Here is a 19990-nt window from a genome sequence, read left to right as displayed (position 1 = left end):
TTGTACTACAATCCCAAATAAGATACTTTATGCATTCATTCTTTTTGATATAGCCACATCTATTGCTTATAGCTTTTGAGACTTCAGCTTCAAATTTACCCTTATCTTTTGATCCTCCTCTTCAATTTTCATCATCTCTTCCCAATTATTGTGCTCTACCTGTAGGATTTCACCGCACTAACTTCTTATTGTACCACTACTCTGCTTAGCATATAATCTCATAATTTACTATATCTGTTTACACTCCATTTTTATTTCATACATAGCATCATTATCTTATGTCCTTATCTTCTGCAGTATTCTGGAAGATACCTCTCACTTTCAAATCCTTTCAGAACTATCTCTAATCTTTCATTCATTACTTTAATCTTTGTGCTTCTTAGTAATTTGTGAGTAAAATTTATACCTGTCTTGTCCTCTACTGTTGTTCTGTTACTTATTATCAAACTGTCACTCATGTTTCCTCACAAAGTTACCCAATTGGTCACACTGAAAACACTTGCCTAACTCCTAATTACAAACTCTAGGTCTCACCATTCTGAATTCTAACATCAAATCTCTGTGCCATTATTCCTCATTCTTTTCTCTCATTAGGCATATTTGAATCCATTAGGTTGAGTTTTATTCAGCTTACTATCTACTGACTTTGTTTCTTTGTCTGAGAAGACAGTTTAAGTTACCATTGCACACCCTCTAGTTACTACCTACTTTGATTGCATACCTCACTTAGCTTTCCTCATACTATTAACAATCTAAAAGTTCCTTGTCCCATTGCCCCTCATTCTACCTTAGAGATAGAAAATAGATAAAACCTATTCCAGATCTTACAACTCTGAGCTCCATGATCTGGCTCCTAACACTATATCAATTACGACTTGCTCTAAGTTCTACACTTCTAGGTTTTATAACTTAATAAATGTTCTCCCTAATGTTGTCCTTTTCTAAACTCTCTATCCTTACTTTTCTATTTATCTCATTACCTTTCCTAGAGCTGCACTTTGCCTCCTCTATATCTTGACTCTACTCTTCCTAATCTTTTTCTAATTTGGGCCTTTCAGTTTGTTCTTTAGCTAACTCCTTTTATCTTACCCCAATCCAAACTTTAACTATTCTATTCTTTAGCTCTATTCTCTTTCTTGACTTGACTGTGATGTTAGAAGCTTATATCCCTTCATTGTCTCTATCAAGTCATCAACACCTTGATGTTACTCAGAATTGATTCTCTAACCACTCTAGCTAGTACTTTTACTGGCATTTAGGTTAACTCTTCTGCTGCATTTGATCCAACTATTTTATTTATCTTCTGCACTTCTTTTATATATATACATATTCCATGATTTATCTATGCTAACTTCTGTCCTTATTCTTTCCTTTACTTAGAGTATACTTTTATCTCGAGCAATAAGAAGTTAAGAAGGAACTTAAGGAATAGCAGTCGTATATTCACTGTGTAATCTTTGCTCCTATCCATTAGACTACATACTATTCTCTACTACCTCAATGAGGGGATCTACAGGGATTCTATTTTCTAATATCAACTCAATTAGCCAAAACTTAAGGTATTGGGTACCATAACCCGTCATTCAATTCACAAACCTTTCATCCATCATTATCCGATCACTTATGGTTCCTATAATAGAACTTGTACTCTCTTCGGAATACTTGAGTCAACAACTCTCTACCATGCTCTATAGTCCCATCTGGGACACTATTCCATAAGTCACCATCATCAGTAGTAATCTTTTATCCCTCCTGAAAGGATAAGATCATACCCTACATCATAACCGACTGTAAAAGATATACTGCATCTGCCACCTTGCCATAACCATATCAGGCTATCTGCTTTCTTATCATACTACAAACCCCTTAAAGCATCATTTCAGAGGCTATGAATATATCATTCATAGCATTCGGTCTTCTTTTAAGGAAGCAAAGTCGTACTCTGTGCCTTAATGTCACACAAAGAAGATACTATTTTTAACTAAACTTTAAGCAGAATGTCCATTGTAATGCTAAAACTATTTAGACCCCATATAAGAAATCAGATGATCTCACTCTGTAGGTGTTACCTTTACTTTATGACTACACTAAAATCTCTACTCTTATGGCAACTCCTAATATAACTCTATTTTATACTAGGGTAACCCAACTGTAACCTTTGATATTCTAGCTCAAGGGTTTAAACCCCTAACTAGGAGTTCCAAACTTTCATGTAGAAATAGAACTCTGTTTTGACATAACTGTACCAAAATAGAGGTTATCTATAACCACCCTCATCATGGTGCACTAAGGGAAAGCACACAGCTGTACATAATAATCTCATGTCGGTATTGTAATCTGTAGCTTATTGTACAAACATCGAGAATATTGCATAGTTACTATGGTACATCCTAATAGACTAGGTTTTCCAATCTCTTTGCATAGTTATTGTGGTACGTCCTAATAGACTAGGTTTTTCAATCTTTTATCTCTCTTGAGTGAGCTATCCACTGACGACTGCCAGTAGCATTACCCTCACCCCTATCTAGGCCAACTATACTGCCATAACTCACCTTTATGTACTCATGCATTATGCTAGATAGATATGCCACTTAGCCCCATTCTGACAAAAACACAGAACTTCTTGGAGTACGTATTCCCATGGTAGACCTCAACACGTCTGTTAGCCCTAGTTCACATCACCATGTATTCCACGAAAATCAAGATACTAAACTAAAGTACTCTTATACTACCCAAGGAATAATGTAGAGTCTAAAACAAAGAATTACAGAAGAGGACGAAACAGGATCCTATACTCCGCTTGTGATGACTCTAGGTATACACTTTCCCATGAATCTAGAGCCTAAGCTCTTATACCAACTTTGTCACGATTCAAATTATGGATCGGACCGACACTAGAACTTGAGTCAGGATAAGGCCCCCAAAGCCCATAGTAAGCCTAACTATTCCTAGCTCAATTATAAGGCCCACAATTATAGTATAATTTTAAAAAAATAAACAGATAGAGTCCGACTATAAATTGGGCTATCCAACGGGGAGCAATAGCTCACTGGACCTATAATAACAATATATCTCAATTTGGGGGGCTCAGCTCACCCTCACAATCCTCAAAGAAATACATATAATCCAATGGGAGCTTAGCTCCCTCATCCAAGTATAACCACATAATAACCTTTACAACATCCAACAGAATAAGTTATTATAGTCCCAAAAAGTTTAATACACTAATGGTCCATGCAGAGTTTTTAGAATATAAAAAAGGAAATAAGAACATAATAAATCTACTTTCGGTAAACCTACAAGGAAGAAAGCAGATTAAACTCAAAGAGCTCTCTTGTTACTTGAGGAAAATAGTTGAACAGGAGTGAGTGTTTGACTTATAGAGTAAGATATTGATTTTAAATATAATTTCTATAACTATCTAGGGCTAATATATCCCTAAGGATGAAATGCTACATATATCAATACATTCAACTAAGCTCAAACAATATTCGCATAATGAATAATTTAGAGCACTCACACACCTATGTGTCACATTAATCAAATATATATATATATATATATATATATATATATATATATATATATATATATATATATATATATGACATTAATCAAATATATATATATATATATATATATATATATGGGAGTTGATCCCCTACACAGCTCTCTTAATTCCAACCTCTGCCAGCAAGATTAACTCGAGGCAGACTTTCTTTTAATAATCCAAATGCGGGGGTCAGCGAGATCAACTCAAAGACGTACTCACCCGACTTATCACAAAAAAGATTGAGCCCCAAGCGAGACTAGCTCAAGCCAATTTGCCAGTCTTATGCATATCCAGTACCACACCTCACGCACGTCGACACACACACATAGCTCCAAGTTACACTAAAGCGATACCCACATCAATTTCATCAAATAATAATGCAACATAAAGCGTACTTATAATACCTATATACATATAATTATAAGTGAATGTATGAGTATGTCTTGTATGTATAATAATATTAAAATTATAAATAAAATCAATATCTACTCACAAATCCATCAGATATCACTGTGGGGGCTGGGTGGAAGAAGAATGTCGATTCTACTAACCTAAACAATTATATTAATACATTCATCAGTATTAATACAAAATAATTATCTAAAAATTTGGGGTGTTACAAAGTGTAGGTAAGTGGGATTCCTATTATCACTGGGAAATGGGAATGCACAATTTCTGCGGAAAATCATGCCCGTTTTGCCTTACTTCTTTCACAACTTTGTCACCTACCATTCGCCACAAATTGTGGCGTTTTATATAAATGTTTTTGTTTTTCCCTCCCACCGCTAGGTGGAGTTGTCTATATATGTTTTTGTTTTTCGTTGGTTTTGTGTTGTTAAGTTGGGCTTGCTTGATAAGGGATTGGGAAGACCTATTCGTCCTTCGTGAGTTGATTCATCTATGGGAGAGTTTCATGCAGATTGTAATATCTCCCACGTCGTGTACTGGCTTAGCCACTAATAATGACCCTAAAGGCTCTGAGATGCTATGGAGCTCTACCCCATCAGCCTCAAATGGTTGCAAACAATGCCTTTGCTGACTTTTTCGGCCGACCATGGTTTATGGCTCCTTTGGTCCTTTAAGCTTTTCTCCTAGTTTGGGCTTAGCTTAGGAGAGAATACTTGGTTTGCGACCTCTGCTTGACTTGACTTAGTCTGCTTAGCTTAACCTTGCATGGTCATTGTTTGGTGGAGGTCCACCGATTGTTCTTCCCTTGAGTGGCGCTGGGTTGCTTTTACTTGAGAGAGTTGGATCCTCATTCGTATGGCGATTGGAATGGTGAGAATTCTAGTGTTTTCTTGTAGGCCTTTTGTTTTGGGCTGGATGTGCTGGGCTTGTGTAGTTAGCAGACCATATTTTTTGGACCATGATCCATTATTGTATTTAACTTCTGTTTAAAAGGCTTAATGAATTAATTACCTCTCGGTGGAAAAAAAAAGAAGTGTAATGGGAATTGGGCCTTATGAACTGCCCCAAAAAACCGAACCTAACTCAAAAAACGGCCGAATCTTACACGTTGTCTCTGCTGTAGTAGCGCCAATTGGGCCCATCTGAACCTGGGAGGAGTTCCAAACAATTACTAGTTGGAAAGGTTCGCTAAATAATTAATTTTATTATAATATGAGACTAAGTAACAATTTTAATAAAAAAGCCGTGCACTAAGACGCATGTCATATCATGCACCCGCACGTACGGTAACATTTTCACTAGGGTTTTTAAGATTCGGTCGGGACTTGCTCTCTCTTCTCTGCCGCATTGGCTAGGGTTTTCGACTCTTTCTCAAAATTCTCACTTTTGTCTTTCATTTTTCTCATCACTTCCTCTCCATTTTCTCTCCTCCCAAACCTAGCTTACCCAATACCATTCTGAAATACTCTATCAATCTTAAATCGTTTCATCACTAATGGGTTTAAACAAGCACTAGAGGGTCGTGGTTGCTGTTTTTAACTTGACAAAGTTAAAAAGAAGAGTTTCAATCTTCTGTTTATTTATCAAACTACTGAAAGAAATGGCAACCACGAACCCTTTCGATCTCCTTGTCGACGATGACAATGAAGACCCCACTCAACTCCTTGTGGCTGCTCAGCTCAAGTTTGAGAAGCCTAAGAAACTGTCCGCCCCTGCTCAGCTTCAAGCTCAGCCGGCCAAAAGTGCTAATCTTCCGACCAAACCTCCTCCTCCAGGTCAGGCTGGTGAGCGTCGATTCACTTTATATGCTCGTCTTTTTTCGTTTGTAAATTTCATTTTGGCTTTTAGGTTCAAAGAAAAGGTTGGGCATTTATTTAGTTTTTGACATTTTGGGGTTTTTTTTATTGGTTTTGTTTTATTATGTAGTGAAGAAACTGTTTGTTTAGCTGTTTTTGAAGCTCATGCTGTTGAGATATTGATTTAAGTTGACTTTGGTTGATTTTTATTTTAGTAATCTGTTTAGGTTGCTGAGAAAATGAAAAAAAAGAAAGAAAGAAGATAATAAGTTCATAATCCTCCTCATTGTTTTACTCTTTTTTTGCGGTCTTTCTCGTAAGATTGCATTGATAGAGTCAAACTCCCATGTGTCTCATGTTTGTTTGTTGAGTTCTAATTTTAATTGGAGCTGTCTTATGTGCGATTTGAAGTTCTGTGGTCCATTATCGCAGTAGCGCTGTAATTTCTGGAGATGACTTTTAGGATACTTTGTGTTTTATGCTATTCAAAGCTGCATGAATATTGTTCCATACTAACGAGACAAAAATCCTCTCTGTTTCTTGTGCTTTTGTTAAATTTTATTGCAATTGAACTGAGCATGCACTTTATGGAATATTTGTTTGCCATCATAAGTGTGGGTTGGGTTTAATTTTATATTTGTTTCTAATTTATTTAGCGTATTTTAGCCCCAGAGTACTAGACAATCAGCAGAGGCAAGGCAAAATTACATTGAATAAAAAGCAATTTAAAATATATTTTAAGACAAGTTTGAACTTTGAATTACGTAGCTTGTGGTTTTGTAAGCTTTTGTTGCACATTTTGGTGCCTTGTGGTTTTGTAAGCTTTTGTTGCACATTTTGGGTTATTGTATGAAATTATTGCATTATTTGTGGAAGAAATTTGCTGGAGATTTATGTTGTATGTATTATGTTTTTTCCAACATAATGTGTTCATGTCATGAATAGTGAGGGAGGCAAAGAATGAAGGTGGACGTGGGGGGGCCCGAGGTGGTGGACGTGGCTCTGGCCGTGGGCGTGGAGGTGGCGGTGGATTTAATCGAGATTCAAATAACAGTGAGACTACCTTTGGCAGCAACAATGGATTTTCTAGAGGGTACAGACCATCTGAAGAGGGTGACACTGGGAAGCCATCTGAGAAGCGTGGCTATGGAGGCCCTCGTGGTGGCTTCCGTGGTGGTCGACGAGGTGGTTTGAGCAATGGGGAAGCTGGAGAAGGTGAACGCCCTCGTAGGTTGTATGAACGTCGCAGTGGTACTGGTCGTGGGTTAGTATTTGTTGTTGAAATAATCATTTTGTTGTATGGCACATTGCACATGCTTGTTCATTTATTAGAGTGAATAATGATTTTTCTTTGTCCTTTTAAAGGAATGAGGTCAAACGTGATGGAGCTGGCCGTGGTAATTGGGGAACCCCCACTGATGAAATTGCTCTGTGAGTAATTTATAATTTTGGCAATCCAAACAGTTCCTGCAATTCTTGATGTTGTACTAGAGCTAATATCTCTAGTGCTAGGCATGTGTATTTACATCTATGATTACTCTTTTTTAAAGGGAAACTGAAGAACCTGTGGTTGAAAATGAAAAGGACATTGGTTCTGAGAAGCAGCCAGGAGAGGAGGATGCTGCAGATGCCAACAAGGACAGTCCTGTAGATCAGCCTGAAGAGAAGGAACCTGAGAACAAGGTACAGTTTCTTTTCTGGACCTTGTTTTGTGTTTATTTCCTGAAATTTACTTTTTCAGTCTTATTTCAAGAAAATTTTAAATTATTTCAATTGTTATTATGATTTTCTTGATGTCCATAGTACTATACCATAATATCAAGCTGACAGTTGTCAGCTAAAGGAAAGAAAGATTGGTCAAAGCTAGATTATCGTGCTTTTCTTGGTTACAGGATTCAGTGAATTTGGGTATGATATTACAGAAGTTGAACAGACTTTTTATGTCTCCTTAGTTGGGGGTCAAAATGTGCTAGATTGGTGGATGATGAAGCTGGGGTTTCATATTTGAATTGTTTTACTGCTTATTTGATTTTTTTTTGGTTGGATCTAGCTTTTGTCTTGGTGTAGCATGGAAGCATTTCTCTTCAAGCTTTTGTTTCTTGTCTCTTGGATAATTTATTCTTATTGTGCCTATTATTTATTTATTTATTTATTTTTTATAGATGCGCATGTATTTTTATATCAAAGGATATAAAGTTCATACAGGCAGGATCATGACAAAAAATGAAGGAAATTTACTATTTACTATTGCCTTTTGGTTATAATGTGGATTTTGTGTGAAGATATAAAGTTCATACAGACAGGATCATGACAAAAAATGAAGGAAATTGATTACTTACTATTGCCTATTGGTTATGAAACTATGAATGAGGATTTAGTATTCTGAGTGAAGTAACAGATGTTGTTTTACTCTGATATGCATGTTATAATGTGTTGATAAAGGTTACTGAATGTACATTTGAGTTATACTACATTTGGATACTTTGTTTTGCTGTGGTTGAATGATCTAATTGATTAAACTCTTCAGTCTGCCTAGGGCATAATTGTGCTGTTGTTTAAAAATACAATTGCGCAGTATGATTTTTCCTCCTAATTGTAAAGTTTTTAAAAAACAGTTGTGTATATTTCCTATTCTGTGCTAATGTTTGGTATGCAAGTAATTGATTTTTGTTTTATCTGATAGGAGATGACTCTGGAAGAGTATGAGAAAATTCGCGAAGAAAAGAGGAAAGCTTTGCTTTCTACAAAGCCAGAGGAAAGAAAGGTTGATGTGGACAAAGAGTTTGGCTGCATGCTTCAGCTTTCAAATAAGAAGGGCAGTGATGACATCTTTATCAAACTGGTATGAACAATATTTCATGATACTTTTGTTTATAAAGCATTAATAGACGTATTGACTTGCTCTACATGGTTGTAAGGGTTCTGAAAAGGACAAACGAAAGGATGCTGACAAAGATGACAGAGCAAAAAAGGTGTGCATCTTTTAGTGACTCTTTCATGCATTGACCGGTGTCACTGTATTTTTTACCATGGCCTGAATGTTGTGACTGCTTATGTGCTTCTATGTTGTGAGTTGCTCTGTTTTTAGCATATGCATTGGAATGTTTCAAGACTTGATCGTTTTGGCCAATCCAGAGTTTATTGCAATGGAAAGGACAGTAATTGGTTGTGTGTACAATTTCCATGATGGCCAACATGTGTGAATTTTTTGAGTAGTTTTTGACAAAATCTTTCATCTATTGCCTTCATTTTCATAACAGTAACTATCATTTCTGTTCTGGTTATTCATCTTTGGGTAAGAGGTTGGTGTTTTGTGCTTTGCTTCGGTTTTATTGGTTTTTTTCATGCGAACAGTTATTGGAATTCCCACTATGTTTTTGTTGGCATCACAACATGCTGTATCACTATTGATCAGTAGTATGATCATTTTGGACAGGGAGAATGTTTATCATGGCCACAACTTTTTGTTACATGAAAGACAGGAGTGATGGCCTAATGTTTTGGGCCCTTGGTTCAGTCATGGCCAGAGAATTTTCTTTTTTTTTTTTTAATGTTTTCATTCATGTTACCATTATATAGGGAAGCATCTACTCAACCTTTGTTTTTTTTTTAAATTTGCAGTTGGTTGCTTTTAGGTTCTTTTATTGATTGGATTGCAAGTCTCTGTCATAATCATTGCATATTATGTAATTGAGTGCTTCAAATATCATTTTCAATAAATTGGTATTTGCTTTTAGTCTGTCAGCATAAATGAGTTCCTGAAGCCTGCTGATGGGGAGAAATACTATAACCCTGGTGGCCGTGGTCGTGGACGCGGCCGTGGTTTAAGAGGTGGATATGGTGGAGGTAACATGCGTGATGCAGCAGCCCCCTCAATTGAAGATCCTGGTCAGTTCCCCACCCTGGGTGGCAACTGAGATCTTACATCCATATTTCAAAGTCGTAATGGTTGGAATTTCTTTGCAATCTGCTTAAGAGTAAAAGTTGAAGGTCATCAACCGGAAATGTTATTTCCTGCATTAAAAAACCGCCTTTTAATATTTAGTCTTTGGGTGTAAATTTTAGATATTCCTCCATGGGTGTCTCCCTGTGATTCCTTCTCGACTTTGACATGCATTCATACTCCTTTTTATTTTTGTTTTTATTTTTTATTTTTGGGTCTAAGTTAGGGAATGTGGAGTCATTATTGTCTTGGACTGAGTAGTGGCATCAGTTTTGGTTTGTAGTAGGTGAAGAGTAATTTTTAGTCTTTGTGATTATTATTTTTTTTTAATTCTCTATGTTGTGTTTCTTATAGCTATTTTTCATTAATGCTTCAAGAGAAATGAATTTGGTTCGTTGTTGGTTAAAAGCAAAGTTCTCGCTTGTGAAGGTCTGCTTTGGCATATGAACTTGTGGCATGGTTAACTTGACTAGATTGGGAATGATGAATGCCATACCCTCAAGTCTCTCGAACGCAATTTGGTACACTTGCTTTGGGGAGAAATTATATCCTCATCCGGTGATTTTATGCAGGTTTGCGTATGGAATATTAAATCAGATAAAATGCCAAATAAGTGATAATGAGTCTATGTAATAACTGGTAATGGTTCTTATAAAATGCAGTTATGTAAATGTATTAAAAACATGTAAATGTATTAAAAACAGTCACTTTATTTTGACAGAAGCAAGCCTTTTTATGCATCACCAAAGTTAATCCATTTATTTTTATAAGTAATTTTACTTTTATATTATTTATAAAAAAAAAAAAATCTAAATGGATAAATAAAACGAATGGAGAAATTGTTATGCTATACTCGATCTATGCCTGAAGTACCCCTAAAAGCAGTGTAACTGGTTGAGCTCGTTTGTTGCTTGACAGGTAATAGTGAAGATTGAAGAAATAGCCAAGTAAATAATAATTGACAAATAAATTTAATTCTTTGATTTGCGTGTAATCGTAATATATTGTCATTAAACTAAAATTATTTTTGAGTGAAAGGTAGAAATACAATATTCAAATTTTGATCCATATCAAAATGGGTAATGTCATAATGGGTAAACTTATTTATTATAGTAAAAAAATCTACAAATGCATGAGAAATGCGATTCGAATTTTCTTCCATTTGATCTTCTTGCAAATGAATGAACTGTGGGTAAGTGGGATTCCTACTATCACTGTGAAATGGGAATACACAATTTCTGCAGAAAACGATGCCCACTCTGCCTCCCTTCTTTCACAACTTTGCCTCCTACCATTCGCCACAAATCTCTTCTTTCCTCCTCCACACTCCAAAACCCAGATGCCAGACCAAGCAATGAGTTCAGTTCATCATCGCCTATAAGTAAAACCCACATGGTTTCTTCCGCTAACATATCCCACAGATCCACCTTTTTCAACAAATCTACACCACTTCATCGCCGTAAATGCAATGATGTCATTTTATCAAACCAGATGATTTCTAGTTATATCAAGGCCGGTGATTTGGATTCTGCTCTCAGTCTGTTCGATAACATGACGGTTAAAACGACAGTTACTTGGAATTCAATTTTGGCTGCCTTTTCTAAAAAGCGCGGGAAATTGAATGAAGCCCGAGAACTGTTTGATAAAATTCCTGAACCAGACACAATATCTTATAATACCATGTTAGCCTGTTACATGCATAATTCTGATATGGAAACCGCTCGAGCTTTTTTCGATGTGATACCCAATAAAGACACAGCTTCTTGGAATACAATGATTTCGGGTTTTGCCCATAAAGGGCAAATGGACAAAGCACGGGAATTGTTCTTGATAATGCCCAACAAAAATGTTGTTACGTGGAATGCCATGATTTCAGGGTACATAGCACGTGACGATCTGGATTCGGCTGTAAAATTGGTTGAAATAGCACCTGTTAAGAGTGTGGTGGCTTGGACGGCGATGATTACTGGATACATGAAGCGTGGGAGGATTGAATTAGCAGAGAGATTGTTTCAAGAAATGTCGACAGAGAATGTGGTTACATGGAATGCTATGATTGCAGGTTATGTTGAGAATTTTAGAGCCGAGGATGGAGTGAAGCTATTTAGAACAATGATGGGCTTTGGCATCAGGCCTAATCCATCAACCTTGAGTAGCCTATTGTTAGGGTGTAGTGAGTTGTCTGCTTTACAGTTGGGAAAACAAGTTCATCAGCTAGTTTGTAAGTCTCCCTTGTCTAGTGATACGTGTGCAGGCACTTCGTTGGTTAGCATGTATTGTAAATGTGGAGATTTGGAGGATGCTTTGAAATTGTTTCTTGAAATTCCAAGGAGAGACGTAGTCACTTGGAATGCGATGATTTCTGGTTATGCTCAACATGGAGCGGGTGAGAAAGCTCTTAACTTGTTTGATGAGATGAAAAAGGCAGGAATTAGGCCAGACTGGATCACCTTTGTTGCAGTATTATTGGCTTGCAACCATGCAGGTTTTGTAGATCTTGGGGTTAAATACTTTCTTTCTATGGTGAGCGATTATGGGGTTGAAACTAAGCCGGAGCACTACACATGCATGGTTGACCTTCTTGGTCGAGCTGGGAAGTTAGATGAAGCTGTAGATTTGATAAAGAAAATGCCTTTCAAACCTCATGTCGCTATATTTGGAACTCTTTTGGGTGCTTGTAGGATACACAAGAACATAGAGATGGCTGAGTTTGCTGCCAAGAACTTGCTTGATCTTGATCCAACAAGTGCAACCGGTTATGTTCAACTTGCAAATGCTTATGCAGCTCAGAACAGATGGGACCATGTTGCCAGGGTTAGGCGTTCAATGAAAAGCAGCAGGGTAGTGAAGACCCCTGGGTACAGTTGGCTTGAAGTTAACAGCGTAGTTCATAAGTTCAGATCAAGTGATAGGATTCACCCAGAATTAGCTTGCGTACATCAAAAACTGAACGAATTAGAGAAGAAAATGAAGTTAGCAGGATATGTGCCAGATCTTGAATATGCATTGCATGATGTGGAAGAAGAGCAGAAAGTGCAGCTTTTGCTGTGGCACAGCGAGAAGCTGGCAATTGCTTATGGCCTTATCAAATTGCCATTAAGGACACCAATACGGGTGTTCAAAAACTTGAGAGTGTGCGGGGATTGCCATCGTGCTATAAAGTACATATCTGCAATAGAAAGAAGAGAAATTATTGTCAGAGATAATACAAGGTTTCATCATTTCAAAGATGGATTTTGTTCTTGTGGTGATTATTGGTAGCAAATATGATATACATAAGAACCAACTTTGGTGAATAGATCTAGCATGTTCGAAAACATAAAAGGGAGCACCATTTCATAGTTTTATGAGAAATTACAAATAAATTGATTTACATTACAATAAATAGACTTTATTACAAGAATATCCTGTAGTAAATTTTTAATATCACTAAAATTAAAATCTTTTTTGAATATTTTATTTATAATAAGTTAATAAATGTATAAATATTTTAAGAGATTTTTTCTTCTCGATATATTTTCTTCTTTAAAATAAAATTATACCTATTAAATTATTATTTTAATTAACTTTAATATATATATATATATATATATATATATATATGTAATTTAAAATTTAATTAAATATTCTCAAGTTTGACTTCAACTCATTGTGGGTTGTAGCAGCAAAAGAATTTTTTTTTGTTTTACATGAGAACATGTTACTTTCCGAAAAAATGACAGCCCCCACTAACCTATTTATTTATTTATTTAAATATAGTATTTTATCTCATTAAAATTTGAAATTTGCCCCACTCAACTTTCAGGTTTGCCGTCTTGCTTCCACCAACAATCTTGGATATTTCACATTAATAATAGTTTGCCCTATTAAAATTTTAGGTTTATGCTAATAATTTTGATTCATTTATTCATTTTTTTTAGTTATTTCAATTTAATAATATTTTCTCACTAAACTTTTATATTTATCTCTGCTGAATTTTTAAATTTATCCCAAAATAATTTATGCATATAACCTCGTTAACAAATAGTTTTGAATTTGCCAATGATTGCGTGGCAACTAAATTAAATGAGTGAAAACTGGTTTAACTAGTTGAACTCAGTCCAAATCAACTAGATTACTAGATACTCAACTGATTTATCTTCTGTTTCGTGCGTCTGAAAAAATAGCTTCTTCGAATGCCTCTGTCCTATCTTCATTCCCTAGTGGTGGATTTGAATTTGACTTCCTTCTCGGATCCTATGACCTAAAAGAAATTTTCTTTGAATGCAAAACCTACCCCAGTTTAAGTTGAAGGCTCAAGCCTACAACATGAAATCCTAATAGAGATAGCTTCATGCTTGAACCTGTGACTCGTAGGAGGAGAAACCTTCACGTTGTAAATTGAGACTAGAGAAGCTTGTATCACCGCAGCTTGATTGGCAGGATTGACACTGGTGGAGATTTCTTCTTATTGACGCACGAAAGGAAACCAAACAATTGAATCACCTGATAGAAAGGTACCAACCCAAGGGTTCAGGTATAGAGTCAAAACCAAAAATCATAAGACAGAGGGGTGGCAGTACCGCAAATCCACAGTCGAACCTTCACCTGAGGAAGAAAAGCCAAAAGAAGCATCGAAAGGGACCAAGTCACAGCTTTACGCCTTAAAGGAAGAGACCCAAGCCAAATGCACCCATAATCGGGAAGGACCAAAATAGCATACCAAAAAAGTAAGGATAGCACCAAGGCCATGTCTCCCGAAAAATAGAGGATGGAGGGCATTGTTTGACCATCTCACTCTCATCTATGCTTTAAGAGACGGGGAGCCATATGAACGCCTTTGAGAGATACCCCTCCTCTGCAAGAACCAACAATTGAACAAGAACACACTTAGCAAGTCACAAGGATATATAAGATAATTTATAATATATTAATTATATATATTATATTTATATTATATATAAATAAATATAAAAATAATAATAATAAAATTTAAAATATTATATTATTTTTATACTAAAATTAAAAAAATATATATATATATATATATTAAAATTATTAATAACCACATATATAATAATTCTTGTCTGACACATGACACTCTTTTATTGTCTTTTTTAATATTATCATGTAATATGTAAATTATAAATTATTTAATAATTATTTTATTAATATTGTAATAAGTAGTTATTATTATAAAATAATTTATAATATATTAATATATATTAATTATATATATTTATATTTATATTATAATAAATAAAATTTAATAATTTATATTATAAAATTTTTATTAAAAAATTTAAAAGATAAAAATAATAAAAAATAAAATTTAAAATAATTAATAAAAAATTAAAACATCACATTATTTTATATATTAAAATTAAAATATATATATAAATTAAAATTATTAATATTCTCTAAAACAAAATAAAATGAGAGGGTTTTCTTTCTTAAAAAATGAGAGAGAGAGAGAGAGAGAGAGAGAGAGAGAGAGTTAAAAGCTGGAAAGAAACGATTGCGCTAATCTGACAGTCCGATTTGACGACGATGCTTTAAACAATTAATTTTGTGAATTTATTCCGCGACCTCTGGTCGTATGTGGAGGCTTGCGTTTTGCGGCCAGAGAATTTTCTTACCAATTTTTCTTTTTTTTTTTTCAAAAAGCTTTTTGATGTACAAGGTTAGTCCATTAGAAAAGTTTCTCAATTAACACCATTCAGGTCCTGCCAATCTATTGTACCTTTTTTTTTTTTTTTTTAACTATCCCCTAATTCTTTTCTAATCAGTCAGACTTCAAAATGTCTGGCGCATTGACAAGATATAGTTTTTAAGGAAGAAAAATAAACAAAAGAGCGAATCATAACATGTGGGAGATGGACACAAACAGAATAAGATAAATACTGGTATTCACCAATATTCCTAGTCTGTACAAATGTTTCTTTAAATAAAATTACATTTAAAAGAATGGAGGTTTTAACAGTGTTGAACAACTGAGAAGAACAAAAACCACAACAAATAAATTTCTTATCTAAGCATTAAAAAAGAACTAGTTTTACATGCCGCAAAGAACATGGTTAATATCATAAGCCCACTAAAACATATTCCCCTTTAAGAAGAGCAGCAACCAGACTTCTGATTGACAGGCTGTCCTCGAATCTGCACAGTTGGAGGCCTTGCATTGTTCATTGCCGGTTGGCTTGCCATCCTGAAAACAAGAATCGATGCAACGAGATTAAAGAATTAATATTCTAAAACATGAACATTAATTAAAACTACATCAGCAACACAACTAGCTAAAAAAAAAAATCATCATAGGAGGAACATGTGATGTGTGAGCGCTTCAAACTAGTAAAAATGTGACTCAATTTGTATGATCAGTGCTCCAAACTCGTAAATATGCGTCTCAATTTCACTGTCTTCAAACCATACAAACCATATAACATAAAAAAGAATGTTAAGAGCACCTATTCTTGATTTCAGCAGCCATGGCCATGAAAGCCTGCTCAACATTTGTGGCGTTTTTAGCACTTGTCTCCATGAAAGGGATGCCAATTTCATCAGCAAATGCCTGAAGAATGAAAAAGGCAAGTTTGGTGATATGCCTTCCAGGAAAAAAAAAAGCAGGCAAATGAAAGAATCTACAAGGCTGATGTTACCTTTGCAGTCTCATAAGAGACAACTTTGTTTGCTGTGAGGTCACTCTTGTTACCAACAAGTAGCTTATTCACGTTTTCACTTGCATAGCGATCAATTTCACTCAACCATTGTTTGACATTGTTGAAGCTCTCTTGGTCCGTGACATCATAAACAACCTAGCCAAAAGGTCATAAAAATGAGATACTACACAAGAGAAGCAAAAAACAATGACACTATATGAGTAAAAGAGAAAAATGAAGAACTTACAATAATACCGTGGGCTCCTCGATAGTAGCTGCTTGTAATTGTCCTAAAACGTTCTTGCCCAGCTGTGTCCCACTGCATGTTTAACATAGGAGAGTTTAGGAAACTTCTGGCACATTAACTTACTAATGCACCATATTATTCGGGGAAAGGTCAACCAAAGGCATTTCAAATAACTAACATTTACATTATCAATAAAGAAATTCTCATAATCACTCCTCCATTCCCCAAAAGAAAACATTATATGTTATATACTATATGGACACTGGAATTTCAAATCATTATTGCCATCAAACCAACCTAGATGCTGAGACTTAAAACTAAGAAAAACATAGCAGATTTGAACAAAATAACTTGTAACAAAATAACTTGATAACTCACAATTTGGAGTTTAATAGTTTTCCCATCCTGCTCCACAGTGCGGATTTTCTACACAATGCAGGACAATACAAAAAAAATCAATTATGCAGGTAACATGAAATGAAATGGCAAAGTCAAAAATGTATATAACAATTACTTACAAAGTCAACTCCAATGGTACTGATGTAGCTCTCCAGATATGAATCATCCTTATTACCAAAACCATAATGAGTATAATCAGAAAGTATGTTGAATCATCTTTACTACTAACCATTTCATTCAATAACCAGCAACCTCAATTATTTATTGTAAACTCAAATTCATGGTTTTCTTAAATAAGTTAAGCTTCAAAAATAAAAGCATCACCAAACCAAGCTATAACTAATTAACTATCACTCCGCTCCAATCTTCTATGCAAATATCATGGATAAGAAAGTTATCAAGAGAAAAAAACAAAAATAAACATAGATTACATGACAATTGACAGAAACTTACAGCAAACCTCAGAAGTAGACAAGATTTGCCGACTCCCGAATCCCCAATTAGCAAAAGCTTGAACAAATAATCGCTGCAAATTAAATAATAAAAAATGATTATAATTGAATTCCTTACACACCAACGAAACCAATAAATCACAAACGCGGTGGAGAGGTCAACTGATCTAAAGTCAAAGGACCTAGATCTAAGCAATCAAGCCAACAACAAAGCAAACAAGTAATTCAATCATCAAGTTATTCAAACAAAGGACCAAACAAAAACAACTAAACCACATATTAAGAAATTACAGATATATAATTAATTAGCGAATTAATTTATTCCAGATCCAAGTTAATTACATCTATATTAGACATAATTTGATCAAGATGCAGAAACTGAAATCTAAAGGTGAGAGGGAATCAAGGTGGATAAGATTATAACTTACTATTCAGGATTCATGATTCTGTCGTAGATGGATTGATTAAACCTCGAGAATTATGATGAGATGCCAGAAAGTGAGGGAAAAAGCTGATTTCTCAGGTGATAGATTGAACGGATGAGAAGCAACTCGCTAGAGAATTTGAACGAAATTAAGGATTATCGCCCCGAAGGAATAGGGATTTTTCGTAAAAACAATAGACAAGAGGAGGGATCGGGAGTTGAGCAGGTATTTAAAAGGAGCCGATTTTGTCGGAATTTATGGGAAGTGGCTGTGACGTGTCAGCAGTATCAAATGCTTGCCACGTGTTCTGCATTGTGTATAATAAAAATTACGAAATTTACCAAAACAAAACTTGAATTCCTATTTCTTTTCGATTGAATGTTGTGAAATTTATGAAATTTAAGTACCGTTTGTCGTTGTTATTGGAATTGTTATTAAAAAAATTAATTTTATTAAATATATTAATTAAAAAATATTAAAAAATAATTAAAAATTAAATTTAATTAATTTTAATTATAAAAATAAAAAAAATAATAAAATAATTTTTTTTAAATTATTTTTTTTTAATATCATATAAAATAATATTTTTATTCAGAAAAGTAATTTCAAATTCTGAAATTTAATATCAAACGAAGCTTTAATTGTAATTAGGGTTGGCACACTTCAAAAATCACCTATTGAACTCTCGATTTAAAGTTAATGAAATTATGGGTTTAAATTAAATTATCTTGAGATGATTTAAAAGATATTTTATAAATCATTAATTTCGTATCAAGTCTCGATTTAAAATGATTTGAAGTATGACTTGAAGAAGAATGATTCAAAATAATTTAAAACAATTTAAGAGTGATTAAAAAGATTACGGAAAAAATTTTATTGGTTTGAAATGAAATTATATTTTTAAAAATATTTTAATTTTTTTTTAATTTTTTGATAAAATAAAATAAGTAAAAAAAAGAAAATTTAATTTATCTTTAAAAAAATAATAAGAAAAGATTTATACTTAATTAAAAAAATTAGAGATGAAATTAATTTTTTTTAAATAAATTAAAACAAAAAGTGCTTAACTTAATTTTACCTGTGTTTTTTTGAGATTTAAAGGAATTAAAATTTTCAATTTTATTGCTTGTTATTTTTTTAAAAATCGTACAACAAAAATTGATGATTAAAAAAACATAAAAGAGAAAAAAAAAGTAAAAATAGAGGGTATTATAACTTTAATTGAGGATATAAAATAATAATAATAAAGTAAATGAGATATTATTAAAAATTTTAGTGAGGGTATAAAATAATAAAATAGAAATTTTTAGAAAGTATTGAGAATTAAAAAAAAAGTAGAAAATAGTTATATAGATAAATTAAAAGGATATTGAAAATTAAAAAGTGTGTAGAAAATAATTGTGTAAAAAATTTATTATTTATATAAAAAATTAAGGGTGCAACAAGGTATTTATTGAGTTTTTTTTTTATTTAAATAGTATATTTGATCTGATTTAAAATTATCGATTTGATTCGATTCGATTCTTAAAAATATGAATAAAAAAAAATCATAAAAGGGTAATTCCGATTAGATTTGAAGCCGATTTCGATTTTAATGAAGCCGGTTCTGATTCAAACCAAACCATTGCCACCCTTAATCGTAATTATTTATTTCAAGCCCAATCTTAAATCAAAACTCCATTGCTTTTCAAACTTTATTGTTAATTTTTTTAAAAACAAATTCAAGCTTATCCAGGTGGTTAATCAAAATTAAATAATTTTAAAACTATTTTATTTAATAATATATATAAATAATGATTTTATATATTTAAAGTTTATTTTTATTATATAGTTATTTTTAAAAATATTAAACTAAATATTTATATTAACATTCATTTCGATTAATTTATGAGATTTTAAATAAAATCAAGGTAAAAAATTATATATAAAATTTAATTAAGCCATAAAATCAGGGTAAAACAAATTATACACATATACAAAGATAATATATACTCAGCAAGTGCATAATGGCTATGAAAATAAATACATATCAGTGTAGCTATAAAAAGTTATTGGCTCAAATTCATATAGAAATGAGTTTAATAATTATTAAAATAAATATTTATATTTAATTTTTTATGTTTATTATA

General features: G+C 33.5%; 3 protein-coding genes across 5 annotated transcripts; 2 read left to right on the top strand and 1 right to left on the bottom strand.

The window, feature by feature from the left end:
- Nucleotides 1-5287: 5287 nt before the first annotated feature.
- LOC110634435 (RGG repeats nuclear RNA binding protein A) lies at nt 5288-10384 on the top strand. 3 transcript variants are annotated; one of them, XM_058138079.1, is made up of 7 exons: nt 5288-5736; nt 6703-7021; nt 7123-7188; nt 7308-7440; nt 8441-8599; nt 8676-8729; nt 9495-10030. In XM_058138079.1, exons 1-7 carry the CDS (start codon nt 5562-5564, stop codon nt 9672-9674), a joined length of 1086 nt encoding a protein of 361 aa, XP_057994062.1. In that variant the 5' UTR covers nt 5288-5561; the 3' UTR covers nt 9675-10030. The 3 variants fall into 3 exon arrangements, with proteins under 3 accessions (XP_057994062.1, XP_021639118.2, XP_021639113.2); XM_021783426.2 differs by lacking the exon at nt 9495-10030 and adding an exon at nt 10130-10384 and having other exon boundaries at nt 5289-5745; XM_021783421.2 differs by having other exon boundaries at nt 5289-5745.
- Nucleotides 10385-10509: 125 nt separating this feature from the next.
- Nucleotides 10510-13094, top strand: LOC110634427 (pentatricopeptide repeat-containing protein At4g16835, mitochondrial). The gene has a single exon (XM_021783412.2). It carries the CDS (start codon nt 10922-10924, stop codon nt 12959-12961), a length of 2040 nt encoding a protein of 679 aa, XP_021639104.2. The 5' UTR covers nt 10510-10921; the 3' UTR covers nt 12962-13094.
- A 2462-nt stretch (nt 13095-15556) lies between these two features.
- Nucleotides 15557-18092, bottom strand: LOC110634460 (GTP-binding protein YPTM2). Its single transcript, XM_021783467.2, has 8 exons — nt 17865-18092; nt 17438-17510; nt 17104-17151; nt 16964-17011; nt 16586-16657; nt 16339-16494; nt 16147-16250; nt 15557-15887 (listed from the first exon to the last, which is right to left on the bottom strand). The coding sequence occupies exons 1-8, from the start codon at nt 17876-17878 to the stop codon at nt 15791-15793; spliced, it is 612 nt and encodes a 203-aa protein (XP_021639159.1). The 5' UTR covers nt 17879-18092; the 3' UTR covers nt 15557-15790.
- Nucleotides 18093-19990: the final 1898 nt, after the last annotated feature.

The sequence above is a fragment of the Hevea brasiliensis genome, chromosome 16 (assembly GCF_030052815.1).
Source record: "Hevea brasiliensis isolate MT/VB/25A 57/8 chromosome 16, ASM3005281v1, whole genome shotgun sequence".
In the NCBI taxonomy this organism is placed as follows: Eukaryota; Viridiplantae; Streptophyta; class Magnoliopsida; order Malpighiales; family Euphorbiaceae; genus Hevea; species Hevea brasiliensis.
This window is presented reverse-complemented; position numbering and strand designations above follow the sequence as displayed.